Below are 17624 nucleotides of genomic sequence, written 5' to 3' on the forward strand. Positions count from 1 at the left end.
TTCTTTTTTTCTAGGGGTGGCTTGTTATTTTGTGCAACTTCTACAAATTAAAACAGAGAAACTTCTAGACAAATGAAAACATGTTTTATTTACAAGAAAAAAGTCTGTACACTGTGTACACATAAAAATATACAAAACCAAACTAGAAAATATTCAAGGGTTAAAATGTGTACAAACACTTTGAAAAGGTGACTCCTGGAAAACCTCAAGCCTTAATTCATTTGAAGAGTACACATTTCAATTTTAAAAATTATTATACAAAAAATTCCCAAAGCTGTTAAAAAAGTTCACTGGTTTCCACTGGAAAAACTTCATATGGATTTCATCTAGAGTAAAACAGGATGTGTGGTATCATGAATGTTAGGTTTTAACAGTTCTAGTGCAGTTAATTTGTGTGAAACCTACCAAGGAAGAAGATTATCTTCCATAGAATCAAATAAATGTTTCTTCCCCTAATCTTGCAAAATCCATGAGTTCTAGATCAACTACCCATCAAAGGTCAGAGTTCATTTAGGCTTCTGACAAGGATACAACCTTCAGGTCCTAATTCTACCCTCAGAGCACCTTTTAAATATTTCTGCCCGACTTTTTAATGTAGCCAGAATGTGTGAAATACGAGTACATGGGAAGACTGGATTTTTTTTCTTTGTTTGACAGAAGGACACATAACATTTGGTTACTTCTCTTAAAAAACTGGTGTTTGCATAATTAAAACAAAATTTATTGTAAAGGTTTCAGAAATAAAGTTTGATGAAAGAAGACAATATAAAAGCAACCATGTGTGTAGATACGTATATATACAATTATATAACTATATCTACATGCACACTTTTTATAACAAGAGTAAGAATTATATCAATATCTTTAATTCTTTAAATTCCATTAGCTCAAGTTTGCAGAGAAATTTGCTGGGCTGCTTCTTACTAAAAAGGCTTCATTCACTTAATAAAGCAAGAATCAGAACTTACAATTTATTTCCTTGACAGATAAATACCTTTCATTTACCAATTGTGTAAACAATGCCCGAGAGACAGAAACATGCACAATAATTTCACAATGGACATATCTGGAGTATAAAACACGAGTTTGAACTCAGGTACACTTTTCCCTAAGTGCTGAATTTCTACACATGCAGCTGCCCTCATCAGCTGTGGAACCACTGGTCAAGAGTCCTAAGTGATCAGAAAATGAGAGGTTGACACAGACAATCTGACTGAATATATTCAGACACTATCTGGCCCGTGCATTCAGCCATGTGTTTCTCGATAATCACCCCACCTCTTGGCTCCGTCTCTTCCCACAGCTAAACAGCAATGGGACCAGGTCACTTTGGCCACCAGCCTCAACCACGCACGGTGCCTCACTCTCTAAGAAAAAGGCTGGAGACAGAGCTTTCATCATGTCATTTGTGCACACAAAATTCCTCCATCACCTACCATTACTCACGTGAGCCTGATCCCACTTCACACAGCCGGACAGGACCTAATTTAATTCAGTGGCTGTAAGTGTTCCTGCCCTGAAGGGTCAGCCCACAACATCAGGTATTAATCTGTTCCACCAGCAGGAACCGGCTCATGGTCATGTAACAGAGTGACCTGGGGCAGATTTAAACACTGAATTTCTTTTCCCAATTTGGAAAAGGCTAATGATAATTTCAGCATGGTTTTGTCCAGATGCTATGGCTCCCATGACAGAGGATTACTGGGGAGCCCAGGGTTGATTAAAGGTCTGGCTGCCGGGCCGAGGATTCGAGACATACAGCGAGGGTGGGGCCGAGGTTCCTTAAGCCCTGCATCCGGCAGACGAGGACAGACCCCGGGACTGAAAGATGAACCAAAGCCCCTCGCTGGCCCCGGGGGAGAGGATGCTTACGTGCAACTCCTATCTGCCCACCCGCTGGCCCTGTGCCCAGGTGACACACAGGGCCAGCACTGGCTACCCCGGGGACAGTGAGGATGCTACACCTGTTGGACCTTCTCCTCGTACCTGGGGAAGGGCTGGATACAGGTGAGTGGTCATTCCTGATCAATGTTTGTTTCATTATGACAACAACAAAAGATCAAGTGGTCACCTCGAGACGTAAAGCAATGTGACCTTCCTCAGTCCTGAGAGTGAAGAAAGGGCCACCTAATGGCTTCCGTTTATCAAACGTCCCTTCACAGCAGAGGATGGAGGGTCTGGAAGGGGTGAAGCCTGGAAGAAATGCAGCGTGGCACCATTTCCTGTAATTCCTCCAGGGAAGGGCTGGGTGTTTACTGCAATCCATGGCATTTGAGGGCTTAATCAATGTCTGGGAAAACACTGCCACTTAGGGCCAATTTCACTAATACTAGTAGCAGTCACCACATCAACTAAAACTGCCTAATACTTTTGAGGAGCTAAACAAATTAAACTGTTAAATAGAAAAGTGCCCAGCCCACATTGTGTTAATATGTATATCCCATTTTCTCAATGTTTAGCAGACCTTGGTTCCCAAGGGTCTTTAAGGTCATATTAAATCCAAAACCTTTAATTAAATTTCTTTACGCTCTTCAGTCTTTCTTACAACCTTGGTGAGACTGAAAGTATGTTTTAAAAATACATGTGTCACAATAAAACGTATCAATAGTTATAGATCGTTCCACTGTTTTCTGGGGCTTTTGAACTTGAATATTTACATTGACCTCCCGTAAATTTTCTTCTCCCCATGATCTCATCCCACCAGAGGGAGTTGTACTGGACATAAGGAGGCCGGCAGGGAAATACGGTAGGAAGATTATTACAGAAGCTTCAGTGTTGTGGATCTCTGAAGGCAGAGCCTGCAGGGTCCAGGGATGGACAAGGGTGGCTGGACTGCTCATCCCACATCAGCCACCTCCCAGAGTCCAGAGTCACTGAAATCATTACTCACTAGACACTGGATCGGACCACACTCTTTCAGGAAACCAGGAAGAAAAGTGGCCCGGCCACGTCTGCTCAGACGTAAGCCAATGTGCTGAACAGAATTATCCATCCCCTCAGACAGATCCGGAAGCAAAGCTCTCAAAGTGTACTCTCAGTGGATATTGTCATGATTGAAGCGTTTCAGTGACCCCTACTTCCCTATAACAATGAGCCGTAGGAGATGCTGGGACCCAACCCGATTCTTATGAGTACATCAACCAAACAGAGTAGCTGATTTCTGTCAACTACTCTTGCTCGGGAAAAAAGCAATCCTGGAACAAAAAACCTTCAGCACTAAACTCTCCTGACGTTCACACACTTGCAGAGGAGAATGTATTTAATTAATCTGCTACTGTCGTTGCCAAGAAGTCTTAACTGTACCACTGAGATAGGTTTTGGTTATAGATTGAAACTGCATGTTTAACTAAGGTATTCCAAAATGTTTGTTTCACTACACTTACAGCAAAAAGAAATTTTTTTTTTTCAATGTATCAGTGACAAAAGTTGAGATTACAACAAAACCAACACACTGGGATGATAATCTTCCTTCTTCCTGCCTTTCCCTCCGAAGTATACGTTAATACTTATTTGCCTATTTGTTAAAGAGTGATGCTTTCACACAACTGTATTTAATTATATGGCTTTGTTAGGTGGCTGACGTAGAACAGATCTGTGGAAACAGGGTGGGATTCCTAAACATCTGCCTGTAGGAAGAATTAGTGAAAATCAGTACATCACCGTCAGGATCCCAATAGCTGATATTAACCTGCAAGTAAAACACATGAGAGAGACAGGTGTTCAGCCCCAGAAGCACAGGGCGACAGCCTGAGGCTGGAAGGACTCCTTCCAACCCCATGAGGATGTCCTCATCATCAGTGCCTGTGGTTACAAAGGCTGTGGGGAGAGCTGGAGGGTGCAGAGGCCAGAAAAGCTAGGGCCTGGGACCGTCCTGTCCAGGGCTACCCTGCAGCCCCCAATTCTGTATTACCTGCCCTGGATGTTCCTAGCCAAGCAAGGAAATATTGCAGGAAAACAAAGTGCCTCCTCTGTGCTGCTGTTCTGGGTTGGCTTTTTCTTGGACTGTTCTGGAGGGATGCTTTATGGTTTTAGAAATGTGTCCTGATACACAAAGAACAAAGCCTTCGGGGGTAGCTGGGAGCAGAGATGGGGATGCCATGGCTGGAAACACCTCAAAGGATACACCGGGGATCTGCTGTCACCACGAACACGTCGAGGTGCTAACCCGGATGTTTGTCATCAACTCTAGGCTCTTTCATAACGAGTGCACGTGCAAGTGACACAGTTGATGGGACACGTACTCTCCCTCAGCGTGGGTGCTTCCAGGCACAAACCGTGCCATCGCTCAGGTGTATCCCTGACACCTGCAGCTACAACCAGCTCTAGTAAAGAGAAGACTCACATTTTACAGCTATTTACCCATTTGTTATACCTTTGCTTTTTTTTCCCCTAGGTATCCTTTACAAAAAAAATTTTTTGGCATCTTTCTTGAATTTATTTCTTTGAATTTCATTTCTATATTCAAAGCAGTTGTAAACACTCAATGGCTTAGAAAGGATCCCCTTGGCCACCACGAAGTCATTGCTAGAGACTGAAGGCCACGCCGCATCCAGGGCGCCTTCCAACATCTCTGGGATGCAGAGCCCAGGCGGCCCCTCAGGCGCCCGGTGGGCAGCGCACGGCCCGCAGCCCGGGCAGCACGACCTTGCCCTTGCGGTGCAGGTCGCCCTGGGCGCCCGTGTTGAGCCGCTGTACCAGCAGCTTCTCATAGAGCAGCGGGTGGTAGGCGCCCAGCGTGCAGGCCGCATCGTAGTAGGGTTCGTGGTAGTGGCACAGGTCCGTCTGCCGCACGGACGGGATGTACTCGTACACGTGCACCTCGCCGCACAGACTCATCATCAACAGGATGCCTGGGGAGGAAACCAGAGCCGTGAGCAACTCAGGGAGGGGGTACGTCAGCCCTTGAGGTGGGGCCGGATCCCGTGGTCATGTCTTCCCTGTCTGTCTACGCATCTCTCTGTCCTTCTAACCGTGACATTGGAATTGTCTGTGTGTAGTCTGCCTTTCCCACTAGACAGCAGAGGATTTGAGGGTTAGGGCTGGGCCTCAACCATCTTTCTGTTACTAGTGGTGAGCACAGTATCTGGCAGAGAGCTGGGGACCCTTACTTGTTGAATGACCATGTGACCGGCTTTTCTGCTTTTCTAATGTAAGGTAATTGGGGGGAGGTGTCTTTGAAAGGCTGGGTGGAGGGGCACAATGGTGGCAGGAGATGCCTGTCCTGTGGTCCCTCACTTGATGGCTTCCCTTTGCGGTTCTAACCAGTGAGTGGTGTGTGTGCGTTTGGGGCTGGGGCCATGCTAAGACGTGATGCTATTTAACATTCATTCATCCAGTGGACCACCGGGGGCCCAGGAATCAGACAAGAAAAGACGAAGTGATCACACTTAAGGAGAGGACAGGCGGGACCGGGTCTGCATTCCCCAAGTCAGAATATCGTGTACCACGTTCGACATGCAGGGCCACCTGATTTGCAACAGGAGGATGTGATGTAACAAAGAAATGTATGTTATATTAAAAAAAAAAACTTCTTATAAGATAGTTAAAAGGAAAGAGATGGAGACACAGCGTTCAGATTCATATTAGAATTATTTTTCTCACTGGAACTATCAATATTAAAGTTGCTTTGATTTCCTTATTTTTTTTTTAAACTTTCCAAATAGCTATAAAACTGCATCATCATTGGGCAAACCTAGTTCTGGATCTACACTAAAGAGCCTTCTTTCCCCAGCTCCACCACTGCTTTTGCTAACATTCTTTAAACTTGAAAAATATATATGTGTAGTGTTTTTTATGAAAGGATATCCCTTGTTATGAAAAACCATAAATTCACACAGTTAGCTCCTGTTACGGACAAGGTTTGTCCCCAGAGGACAATCACATTTCTAATTAGTCAACCGTCTTGCATCATGAGAATAAAATCCCAACAACTGGAGAAAGTCCGGCACGAGGGGCCCAGGGAAGCAGCAGGAAGGGTCTGGTTTCGCCTGGGGATCCAGAAAGTTCCCGGGGAGGGGAGGCCTGAACCTGCAGGCACCACCCGGGCTGGGGGAGAAGGGGGGGAGGGGAGGCCGAAATGATGACAGAGAGGACCCTGGGTCCTGTTTAGAAGACATTAGGATGTGCCTTGAGGGCCACGAGGCTGCTGTGGCTGGAAGTAAAGGGTGCTCCTAACAAGAGATGGATTCTTTAGATCAAATTCTCGGAAGTAAAGCTGTTCCCAAGAGCTGCATGGAAACTTCAAGTCCCTGCTCAGTCCCTCTCCTTCCTTCCAGTTCTGCCACTCCCTCCCTCCTCCCCTCCCCCTTCCAGGCGGAGCCAAGAAAGAACTGAGGACCAGCGCCTTCTTCCTTAAATCACCAAATCACCAAGCAGGTGGGCACCAGCCCCAGCATTGCACAGGTGATAAGATCTCTGCCTCCTTTTTTCTTTTCTTAATTATTTTTCAAATTCTTTTCCCATTTAGGTTATTACAGGATATTGAGCAGAGTTCCCTGTACTACATAGTAGGTCCTTGTTGGTTATCCATTTTAAATATAGCAGTGTGTACACATCAATCCCAAACTCCCAATCTATCCCTCCCCCCCACCATTCCCCCCTGGTATCCCTGCTCTTTGAACATTTCTCCTCATCCTCACAAAAATCACCTATGAAGAATTGACATAGTGGATGAGACAGCCATGTGCCTGGAGAATTACTTTCTTTTATTCCCATGACTTTAAACCTCTGATGAGCAAGGACACCTCTGCTGCATGTGTGTCTGGGTGAGAGTCACAGGTCTGCGTCTGTAGAGCCAAGGACGCTTCAGCATTTGCCAATTAGGGCTCACACTGGCCCAAGAGTTGGCTGCCCTCCCTCCCCTGGGCGTGGCGTGTGGCCAGCTGTGTCCAAGGAGCCACATCAAAGCATCCCAGAATCCTTCACGCCTTGGACATCCTCCATCTGTATATTTATTACAACAGTTTTCTTGCAGTGCAGTGAAGAGGCTTCAAGGGTGTCTTTTGTACAAAAGCATCTGATAACCAAGTGTAGAACTGTGTCTAGAAACCACAATCTCATTACTGTCAGCCAGGAACACAGCCTCATCCGCGGGGACTGCAGCCAGTGTGTACCAGCTGCCACCTTTGCAACTCTGGTCTCCAAGTGGATGCCTTTCAGAAGCCAACGTTATACCTGAGAGATGCCATTGTCCCTCCTCAAAAGCAGTTCTCAGCCTTCAGTGTGAAAGAGTGACCTGGTAGCTTATTAAAATTCAGATTCCTGGGCTTGTCCCTGTCCCCAGAGATCTGAGTTCCACTGGTGTATGTTGGGGTCCAGGAAATGGATTTTTTTTTTGGCCTTGCCACGGGGCATGTGGGATCTTAGTTCCCTGACCAGATCAGGGATCAAACCTATGCTGCCTGCATTGGAAGGGTGGAGTTTTAACCACTGGAACACCAGGGAAATCCCAAGGAAACGGAATTTTTAATAAGCATTCCTAAACTACCTGTAGTGAAGGGCCATTCCTATCTATCATGGACCAACACTTTTGTAAAATACCAAGAACAATGAACTACTACTAAAATGATCACATAGTAGGATGCCATGCTATGTTAAATTGCTATAAAACCTTCCAAATGCTTTCAATTTCTACACTGACCTAGTTGCATACTAACAACAAATGCTCCTAGACCAATGCTGGTCTGCTTACCGTGGGGGGACTAGGCTGGTCTCACACACATATTCTTTGAAAAACTCTGCTGTAAGGATCCCCCAGCTGCCTCCTAAGTAGCTGGACATTCTGCATGTCGGACAACTAACCTAAAGTTCAACTGCTACCTACACCCAAGTAAGAAGAAGCTTGGGTGGTTTCTCTAGATGTCCTTGCTATCAACTTGGCCTCAAAGATCTACTAGATACTTGAATCTGGTTATTGTTTCCTAGAGAGTTTTCCAGAGACAATGTTTCCTTTTACTGCTAGTGAACTACTACATTTTAAATCATGTATTTATTAAATAGACAATATAGAATTTGCCATAAGGCTAGGCAAAAAGTTATGGTTTTGCTGTAAGCAAATAAGTACATTTTAGCATTTTCATATATAAATACTTTCTATTTTAAAATGACTTCTAGAGCTTCAGAAATACTGAAACTTGCCGGGTAGTTCATGGCTGTCCAAACTGAAGGCTGACAGAGGTTCAGGAAGTGGGGTCCTTATCCTGAGTTATCTGCATACTTCGTCCTGGTTTTTGCATCTCGTTTTGTGCTCCCACATGAACCTGTGGGTTCCTATAACCATGACCTTGGTCCAGAGCATCCTAAAATTTGTTAGAGCCAAATCTGCTCTAAGCGTTTAAATGACAGCCAGCTGTAGTACTGATATCTGAATTGGTAAGACAGTACCTTCAAAGGGAAGGGAAAATTCATTTACAACTCATTGAATACCTGTAAAAGGTAAACAAGATTTATGAAACCAAAGATGGAGAATATTTTTTATTACTTCAAATTTTTTCAGACAGCATGGTCATTTCATTTGGCATATGTGTACTCTGCTTATTAATTTATTAAGGCCAACATTACACATAAATTTGAGTATAGATTCAGACGCTATCATATAATAAATACTGAAAATCATCATTATTAAATGTGGTTGTATCTGCACGTCATTTTTCCTAAGAGTACTTAGCTGCACATAAATTCCTGCAGATGAAACTTCTTCATGTGTTGCAAAGAGGGCCTAGATGGACCTCAACATCAGGAGGGGTTTAACAGTCCTGGCACAGCTCGAGGTGTATGTATTGGGGGTCAGGGGTGTGGGGAGTAGAGACTGTGGGAGGTAGGTTTGGGACAAGACCAGGAGAGACCAGAACCATCAAGCATGGTTGGAAGCTTCTTCAATTAAGCGCACACATATATTAAACTGGGCACAGTGCTGAAGACTGGGGATTTAGAAAAGGTTTCTTTAAGAAAAAAATAAGTTAAACTAAAGAATGAACCTTTAAATTTAAAAAGAGGTGGCAAGCTCATAACCTACAGTTCTGAGGATGACTTGATGAAAGTGTCTTAACTACTGTATTGAGAACAATGTCTGAGCACTGCCACCAGCACCTCTTCTGACATGCTGTGATGCTGGGCCCCCGCTAGCCTCTCTTTTGACGTGCTGTGGTGCTGGAGCCCTGTCATCTACAAGTGACATCAACACCAACGACAGGTGGTCCTGGGATGTTCCCTGAATTACACTGGCAAGGTACCGGGTCGGGAGTCCCCAGCCGACCCCCGGGTTTGATGATTTGCTAGGAGGACCCACTAGACCCAGCACACAGTCGATGATCTATTACAGGCGTGCTGAGCCTGGCACACACCGACATTCCAGACTCCAGAAGGAAGCACGTGCTGGGCGTGGACCCCACTGCTGCATACGTGTCTGGGCATGTGACCCATGCTATCAGTTAAGAGGGGCCTCCCCAAACCCAGGCTCCCAGATGCCAGCCAAGGGTCAACCCTGCAGGCAGGGGTCCCTCGCCATCAGCAGTCAGGCCTGCCGTGCTGACTCCCTGCTGCACAGATACCATACACGTGTAAACTCACAGTATCACGTTACCTCCTAATCATTTCCCCATGCCAGGCCCACATGGGCAATTCGCATCTGGTTATGCTAAAAATGTTTTTTCTTTCATTTCCTTTCTTAGGACTGCTCAGGATTACCCAAAAAGCAAAGAGAACACAAATCTTCTAATGCTATCTTATTCAGTAAAGAATTTTTTTAAAAACCACTTAAGGAATTTTTATGTTACATAATTTTGTTTATGAACTACCAAAAAGTAACTGCTTTTATCACCAATAAAATTTTACTGCTTTCAGTGTGGGGCCAGGCTTTTTGATAGGAGGATCAATATTCAGACACTTTTTAATGTATTTTTCCAAGCCAATCAAATGGGCGTGCAGCCAGTTCTTAAAAATCCTTGAACATAATTCAATTAATGTTAAGTTTTTTTGACTAGTTTTTACAGATGAGTAGGGATTCATTTGAAGAAAAAAAAGTGCAAAATTTTCTGGGCAATTATGACTCAAGAGGCATTCATTTGCCAAATTACAGGTTTTAAAATATTTTATAATCCAATATAATTATCAAACCAATTAAAAAGCATTTCCACTGGTCTTAAGAAAATGTCACATTATATGATTCAGCATAGCAAGCAGTATGTACATTTATTTATTTGTCCAAAACCTGGATAAAAAGCAAACTTCCACCCATGTTCAGATGATCATTAATTCCAAATAAATGAGCGTCCCTTATAAAGCTCTACTTTGCACATATATAGATGTGTCTGATGTGTGTCAAAGTTTTGCAGAATTTAATCATTTAGCCTTTACCTTAATTGTGATCACACACTAAAATTGTCTTACTTTGCACCCGGCAAAATATTTAAAATAACATCCCAAATTGTTAACAGTGATAGAATTTTCTCCTTGATGTACGTATCCTTTTAACATGGGACAAAATAAGCTATGGACGTAAACAGAACCTAATGCAAGTGACGGGGAAAACACTGACTTTCATCAATTCCAGGTAACACTGAACATAATTCACGTGAGGTAAATTAGAACTTTCTGAGAATATCCAATAAAACACAGCAAAACATGTTCTGAATGAGGGGTGAGGGTAAAAGGCTAAGCGTGTTGAATATACTGCTCTAATGGACATGTAGTAGCTGTTTTGTGGTTTCCCTGTAAATTCATCAAAGATGGAAAACTATGAGAACTGTACTTAAGATTACTGAAGGAGCAAAAATGATATTTTAAGTGGTATTTCTAGAAAACATTTGTAATTAAAAGGTGGTTTGGAAATTTGCATTTCATGTAATAAAATAATTTAAGAAGCATCTACTATATTAAGTAAAATCATACAGTGCATGAAGACTACTTAAAAGCCAATTTTTTAGCTCATTTATATTGTATTATTTGATCAGGATTCACTATTTACAGGGAAATGTAAAAAAACTGTTTCTAATGAACATAATGTGATAGATTTCACACAATCATAAAGATGGATGTTAAGTGGCTTATTAAGTTTGGGTTAATGTGTTATTTTGTGTTAACATCTGAGTTTGGATGATATAGTGGAAATTTAGAACTCCAAATGCAAAATAAAATGGAAAAGAAAGGAAGTTATGACTTGTTTTTAAGTATATTATTCTTATGCACATATTAAATAGGCTGAAATTATAGTGTTTGCATCTGTGAATTCTAGAAACATTACTTATGATACAATCAGTAGAGGTGGGAGGAGGTGTTGGTGGTTTGTACAATAAAAAGCTTGCCGCCTGTAGGCTAGAGCGAGTCCCCTCTCAATGCTGCTGGTCGGGCCTATGCACCAGGCCTGTCTGCCTGAGGGAGCTCAACCCTGAGCCCTGGGTGATGAAGCTGGGCCTCCTACTTGGCTGGAGGCCCTCCTACATCAGATGGCAAAACCTTCTGGCCAGGCTTCAGGACCCCAGGCAAGCTTGCGGACCTTCCACGACAACATCAGTCTGTATGAGGGCTACACAGAAACCATGGGATTCTAAGGAAATGGTTCCCTATCGTTAGCCAAGCCATGGTGCACTCAAAACCACCAAAGCACAAGAGAAAATCTCTAGTATCCAGCTGGGGATGAAACAGGGAAATGTTCTTCACATGCGAACAAGCAGCTCCCAGGGGGCCGAGGGTAAGGGTTCTAACAAGGTGAAAGACTTCTTCCACACGAACGGGTCCTACAGAGCATCTAAATCACCCGGATCCATGCTACTTCCTTCTAATTTTAAAAATACATGTGCAATGCAAGAGGGGTAGGAATCGAGAAGCAGATGGTACACGGACTACATCTCTGATGCACTTACTACTGTAAGGATGTCTTCCTGTGACCCGGAAGGACAAATATGGCCTCTGGTCAGAATTCAAAGACAAAGCAGTAAGTCAGCGCCTCCCAGCAATGATCAGCACCCCATACCCCTCGCTCAGCACTCACATGCCTGGGGATTTATCTTAAGGAAATAGTTTAAAGGAAAGAAAAGTCTCTATGTTCACATACAGAATGAACGATAGGATGTATCAGTACATTGGTGTAGGAATAACTCATCAATATGATTGATCAGAGCAAACGCTGTCTATCACCTGTGTCCCCACCCACAGAGCACAGTGTCCGGTGGGACCTCGATACCTTCTCCACGAGCTCCTTTTCATCCCTTTATGGTCAGCAGGATGTAGCCATGCTGCCCCTCACAACCTTCCCTGTGGTGGAGATGGTCTCTGTCTGCACCCCCAGGACCGTAGCCACGTAGCATGTGGCTTTGAGTGCTTGCAATGGAGCTCATGCACCAAAGAAGAGAAGTTTTCCTCTTATTTAATCCTAATTAACTTAAATTTAAGCAGCCACATGTGGCTTGTAGCTGCCATACTCGACAGGACGCTGTTAGAAAATAACAAGGATTTCGAACTGGCCCAATAAAAAGGTGTTGTTATGATGCCCTTAGGAGCACGAGGACGTGCACAGGAGTAAATGACTCACCCATGGTTGGAAACCCAGTGACATCGAGAAGGAGTCTCGCTCAACCCAGCCCCCACCCCTGCAGTGACCTCCAACTGCAGTCCCCTTTGTCCCAGAAAAAAAGCCACACAGGCAGACAGCAGCCCCTGAAAACTCCAAACGCTCAGCGAATAGCTGTGAAAGGAAGCTGGCCATGCGTGGCAGGATTTCTTTCAACAAAAACAGCCGGGGAAATATTGTTCTCCAGCTTTGACTGTGTCAGTGGAAGCTTTCAAACTGCACGTGAACAGGAAAGGTATCTGACAGCGCCCACTGTGCTGCTAAGCTCTTGCTCTGATCAAATATCGGCCCCAGGAGCTCATGGGGAGGCACCGATGTGAAAAAGGCTCCATCAGAAGCCATGTCTTGTTATGCAGTCCCTGCATCATTCTATCCGGTTACATGTTCTTCTCTAAATCCACAGGATTCCATGAAACTACACGAAAGATACAGGACCTAGGATTTCACAAAGCATCTTGGAAACAAAGCATGCCAAAGGCATGACATAAAATGAGTGGCGGGAGCTACACTTAAGGAAAATAACATGCAGAGTCATAAATTTTGTCCTGAATTCTGCATAAAATATTTCACGTTATTATAATACCTCGAATCTGCTTCAAAACCCACAAGCCTCACTACAGAGACTCCTGCGACCTGCATCCCTCACCAATTAGTGTCACCTCCATAAACCCTCCTGCAGTCATGTGGACCTGCTGTACAGTCCAAGTTAAAGTACAGGGTGTAAAAACACTGACATTAGGGTGGAGAACATTATCAGTGGTTTGTGGACAAAATTACTATCCTTTGGTTCCACTGCAGCTTTCATATTGCCAAGGGGATCTAAGATCTTCCTTAATATTACCCTATTCAGGTAAAATCAAGGAAATAATGGGGCAAGAGGCTGAAACACAGGAAAAAAAAAAAAAAGGAGTAAGACCACAAACTTTGATGATCAAAGCCTGGCTGCAGAAAAATACACTAAGCCAAGCGTGATGCCCTTGTTACACGAGTCCACTCTGAGTTTGGAGCTGGTGGGTCCAGTGGAAGGAGCGGAACATGGCCCTAGAATCCAGCTCCTCAAAGCCCAGACCCAGCAGTAACCTTGCAGCCCCTGGGGTGTGGTCCTGTGGCCACAAACCCCGCCCCACAGCCTGGCCTCAAGGCAGCAACATGCATGCAAGTGTGTGGGGGGTCCCGGGTGGCCCTGGGGTCTCCATCCCTTGAGTCCAGCAGGCCTCTGACCTCTGTGACCCACAGAGAGTCCCCAGGCCTCCGCCCTGAGAAACTGCAGCTTGGATTTCCTGTCGCTGGAACTTGCCGGGAGCCCTAAGCTTCTGTCAAGAGTCAGTTACCATGCGGCCACTGCCTGCAGGCACACGGTCACCAGTCCGGCTGAGCCAGCCTCCCAGCCGTCCCTGCCGAGGGGCCAGACAGGGAAGCAAGGACACCCCATGATGCAGCTGAATACCCACAAGTGACCCAATGGGGCCTGTGGAACAAAGAGGTCACCCAGCCGGGCTCGTGCTGACCCACACCATCACGAGAGAAGATAAAGCAGTTCTCATTTCACATTTCGAAACGTTGGGAGGGTTTGTTACGTGCCCATAGGTAACTGGAACCGTCTTTGTACTCTTTTCAGTTAATCTCTTTCCCCTCTAAAGCCACCTTCTAGTTGCTCTTATTATATAACATGAATGTATATTTATTAAACATGAAGCATCTCACGCTGCCCAATCACCCCGCCTCCTGACACCCACATACCAATGAAGCCCGAGGACGGCGGATTGGGCTGGATCTTCTCCTTCGTGTTCTCCTGAATGACGTCCCAAAGCTGCCAGATAAACTTGGGGTGAAGAATGTAAAACGGCTGGTTTGGGTTTCTCTGGCGATGCTGAACATACGGAGTGAACAGGTTGTAATCTGGCTTCTTGTACCACTAAGAGGGAAAAAATAACACAGTCAAGGACAGGGGACCACGCTGTGAAAAGGAGACTGGGGAGCAGCTGGGTTGGGGGGTATTTAGAGGCCGAGGGGCCAGGCTGGGGGGGTGGTGAGGACCCCCTTCTGCATGGCCTTCCACACGGGATGAAGGGGCGAGTAGGGAGGCGGGGTCTAGCCTGGGACTGGTGGCTTATTCTTTAGTAAAATGAGGGAGAAAGGCTGGGCAGGGTCAGCAGACTTTTCTGGAAAGGGCGGGAGAGTAAACACATCAGGTTTTTAGGGCCATAGGGTCTCTGCTGCAACCGCTAGGCTCCGTCATGTACCTGGAAAGCAGCCACAGAGGGTATAAGATGCATGGGAGTGGCTGTGTTCCAAAACAACTTTATTTACAAAAACGGGGCAAATAAAAAAAGAAGGAAAGAAAAAAGAAAAAAAAAAAGAAAAAACAGAAAAAACCAGAAAGACAAAAATAAAAAAAAATAGAAGAAAAAAGAGAAAAACAAAACCAAAAAGACAGGACCACACTTGGCCCGTGGCTGTAGTTCCGATTACTGTGTTTCAGAAATATGTTTTCCCAATGTAATCTCTAGTGCAGAAAGATGACAGTTATTGCTGAGGTTTGGAGTTTGGTGTGGGAGATGGCTGAGTGGGCACAGGGGACTCTGCAGTGGTGGAAAGATTCTCTTCCTTACTTGTGGTGCTGGATACAGGACTGCATACACTTACTACTACCCATCAAAATGTACACTTACACTGGCTAAACATAAATTATTGTGTGACAAAATGAACAATAGGGTTGATTAAAAAAAAGTCTTCAGAAGTATCTTAGGTGCCACCGAGAAGTGGGATCTGGAGAAGGTGCGTGGGGAGGGGCTTAGCTCGTAGGCTCCTGAGGGTCCCTTTAAACAGACACCTCGGCAAAGACGGGTTGTACTAAGACCCCAAGGAATAGTCCATGGTTGAATAGTCTGTGGCTTTAAAAATGTTGAGAAGGATGGGCCAGATCATCTCTAGTGAATTGTGACCCCAAACCCCAGGGGCAGCTGGAGGGAAGCAGGAGGACTGTGGGCTTGGTGTCTATATCACCCCCTCCAGACTCTCACACAGCAGAATCGGAGCCCAGGCCCTGGAGAGCAGGCCTGTCCCTCTGCCCACATCCATCGGTTAGACAGCTCTGTGCCCTGAGCTGGGCTGCTTCCAACGTAGGAGGTCCAATAGTCAGAGGCTCTCCTGGGTCCACAAACAGCAAGAAAGCTGTCAGAACTTAAAATCACAAAACCTCAGGCTGGAAGGAAGCCTATAACTTCAAACACCCATTTGGTGCTGGTTCTCAATAGATGGTGTGAAGGAGAATCAACCGGAGAGCTTTCTCAAAAACACACATGGAGGCTGGATATGCCCGGATTCCTGGGAACAGGGCTCTGGCAGATACACTGAGCAATGATGCCCCAGGTGAGGCTGACGTGCACTCCTGGCTGAGAACAGTTGTAATCGTGCCAGGTACGTGTCCAGCCTTGGTCTCAGGATGCACCGTGACAGAACGCTCCTTCCAGAGGGACCATCAACCTTGGGCAGCTCTCCTGGGAAGTTACCCCCTGGTGGGGCCTAGATGTGTTCCCACTTTCATCTTAGGAAGCTGGCATCCTCTCTGATCACAGCAGAACAAGTCCACAGACACTGGCACAGCCGACAGCATCACTCACAGGGCTAAATTGTAACCCATCTTCCCAGCCCTCTTTCAGAACAAGTGCACTAGCTCTTCATGCCAGGTTTCACCAAAAGTAGAGAGGCTGTGAATGTAAGTCATTTATATTTTGATGGAATAATCTTGTTTACACTATATCGTGGTTATAAGATTAAAAGATTTGGAGGCAGAAGCCAAAGAGTGGCACACTGAGGAAAAGCCTGTGACAGGTTCCATTTCAATAATAATGAGCTGTGGATTCACAAAGGTTAGCCTTGCTTGCCAAGAGTTTCCCATGTATTTCAAAAGGTCTTGTAACTACTTGGAAGGTGATGTAACCGTCTCGCAATGGAAAAATTGGGAGTTTAAGCAGCCCAACCTCTGGGGTAACTAGGACTTTCTGAACATCTAGACGTTGTATGTTTGTTTTTGTTTTTTAAATCCTCCAGAACAAAAACACTTCAGCATCAGAGGGATGACACTCAGCAAGGATGCTACTGCACCTGGGACTCAGACAGTGTGAACATATATGAATTTAATTCGCACCCACAATCAGTTTCATTCTGCCTGTCAAAGTTTAATACCTGACTTACTCCCATTATTTATTGGTCAAAGTCTGACCCTTGAGGGTAGGGGCACCAAGGAAATACTCACCAGGTTAAGATTTGCAGAATAAGGAGCTGGGTCCCAGGCCACCAAGATGACATCTTTATACAATGAACTGTCAATGAAGTGATGGCTAGGGTTGGTCAGAATCTGCAAATACACAAAAAAATCATTTCAAAGCAAGGGTTTGGGTCTTCAAAATTATATTTTAAAAAGAAGTGAAATTTTAAAAAGGAGTTGGAGCAAGAAAAAAAATGTTCCTCGGATTTTCTGGGGGAGGAAGAGAGGCAGGTTTTACATGCTAAAACACTTAGGAAATGTTTAGAGAAAGGAGGGTTTTCTTTCTAAAGAAAAGAATCAGGGAATTCCCTATGGTTCCAGTGGTTAGGATTCTGGGCTTTCACTGCTGAGGGCCTAGGTTCAATTCCTGCTCAGGGAACTAAGATCCTACAAACCATGCAGTGCAGCCAAAAAAGAAAAAAAAAAAAGAAAAAAAAGAACCAGCACGGGATTCATCTAGAGGCACCAGCTCCTGATGTAACTCCCTGGCTACTTAGGCTCCACCAAAGCTGCTTCTACCACCGCCCACTGGTCATTGGAGAGAGACTTGCAGGCCTAGAAGACCGGGTTCTTTGGGGGCCTCCCGAGCACCAGCCTCAGGACACACAGGGCCCAGAGACCAAAAGACAAGAGTCCGTCCGGTATGACTCTGGGGCCCTCTCTGGTCCTGGGTGGGTCCTTCAATATTACCCGTCAATCATCTTTTTTTTAAAATATACTTTAAAAAGAATTAATTAATTAATTTTTGGCTGCTTTGGGTCCTCCCTGTTGCATGCAGGCCCTCTCTAG

At 44.9% G+C, this 17624-nt stretch overlaps 1 protein-coding gene across 4 annotated transcripts in view; it reads right to left on the bottom strand.

Moving 5' to 3' along the window:
• Positions 1–83: 83 nt before the first annotated feature.
• Positions 84–17624, bottom strand: part of ST6GAL2 (ST6 beta-galactoside alpha-2,6-sialyltransferase 2) — a 64491-nt gene continuing 46950 nt past the window's right edge. For 3 of the 4 annotated variants that reach the window (XM_057743268.1, XM_057743269.1, XM_057743270.1), the window contains exons 4-6: positions 16824–16925; positions 14306–14480; positions 4185–4850 (exon numbers count right to left, since the gene is read on the bottom strand). In XM_057743268.1, coding sequence (XP_057599251.1) covers positions 4597–4850; positions 14306–14480; positions 16824–16925 — 531 coding nt within the window. In that variant the 3' untranslated portion in view covers positions 4185–4596. Of the gene's footprint in view, positions 4851–14305; positions 14481–16823; positions 16926–17624 lie in introns of all 4 variants that reach the window. The other variant, XM_057743271.1, reaches the window with a different exon arrangement.

The sequence above is a fragment of the Hippopotamus amphibius genome, chromosome 7 (assembly GCF_030028045.1).
Source record: "Hippopotamus amphibius kiboko isolate mHipAmp2 chromosome 7, mHipAmp2.hap2, whole genome shotgun sequence".
Classification (NCBI taxonomy): Eukaryota; Metazoa; Chordata; class Mammalia; order Artiodactyla; family Hippopotamidae; genus Hippopotamus; species Hippopotamus amphibius.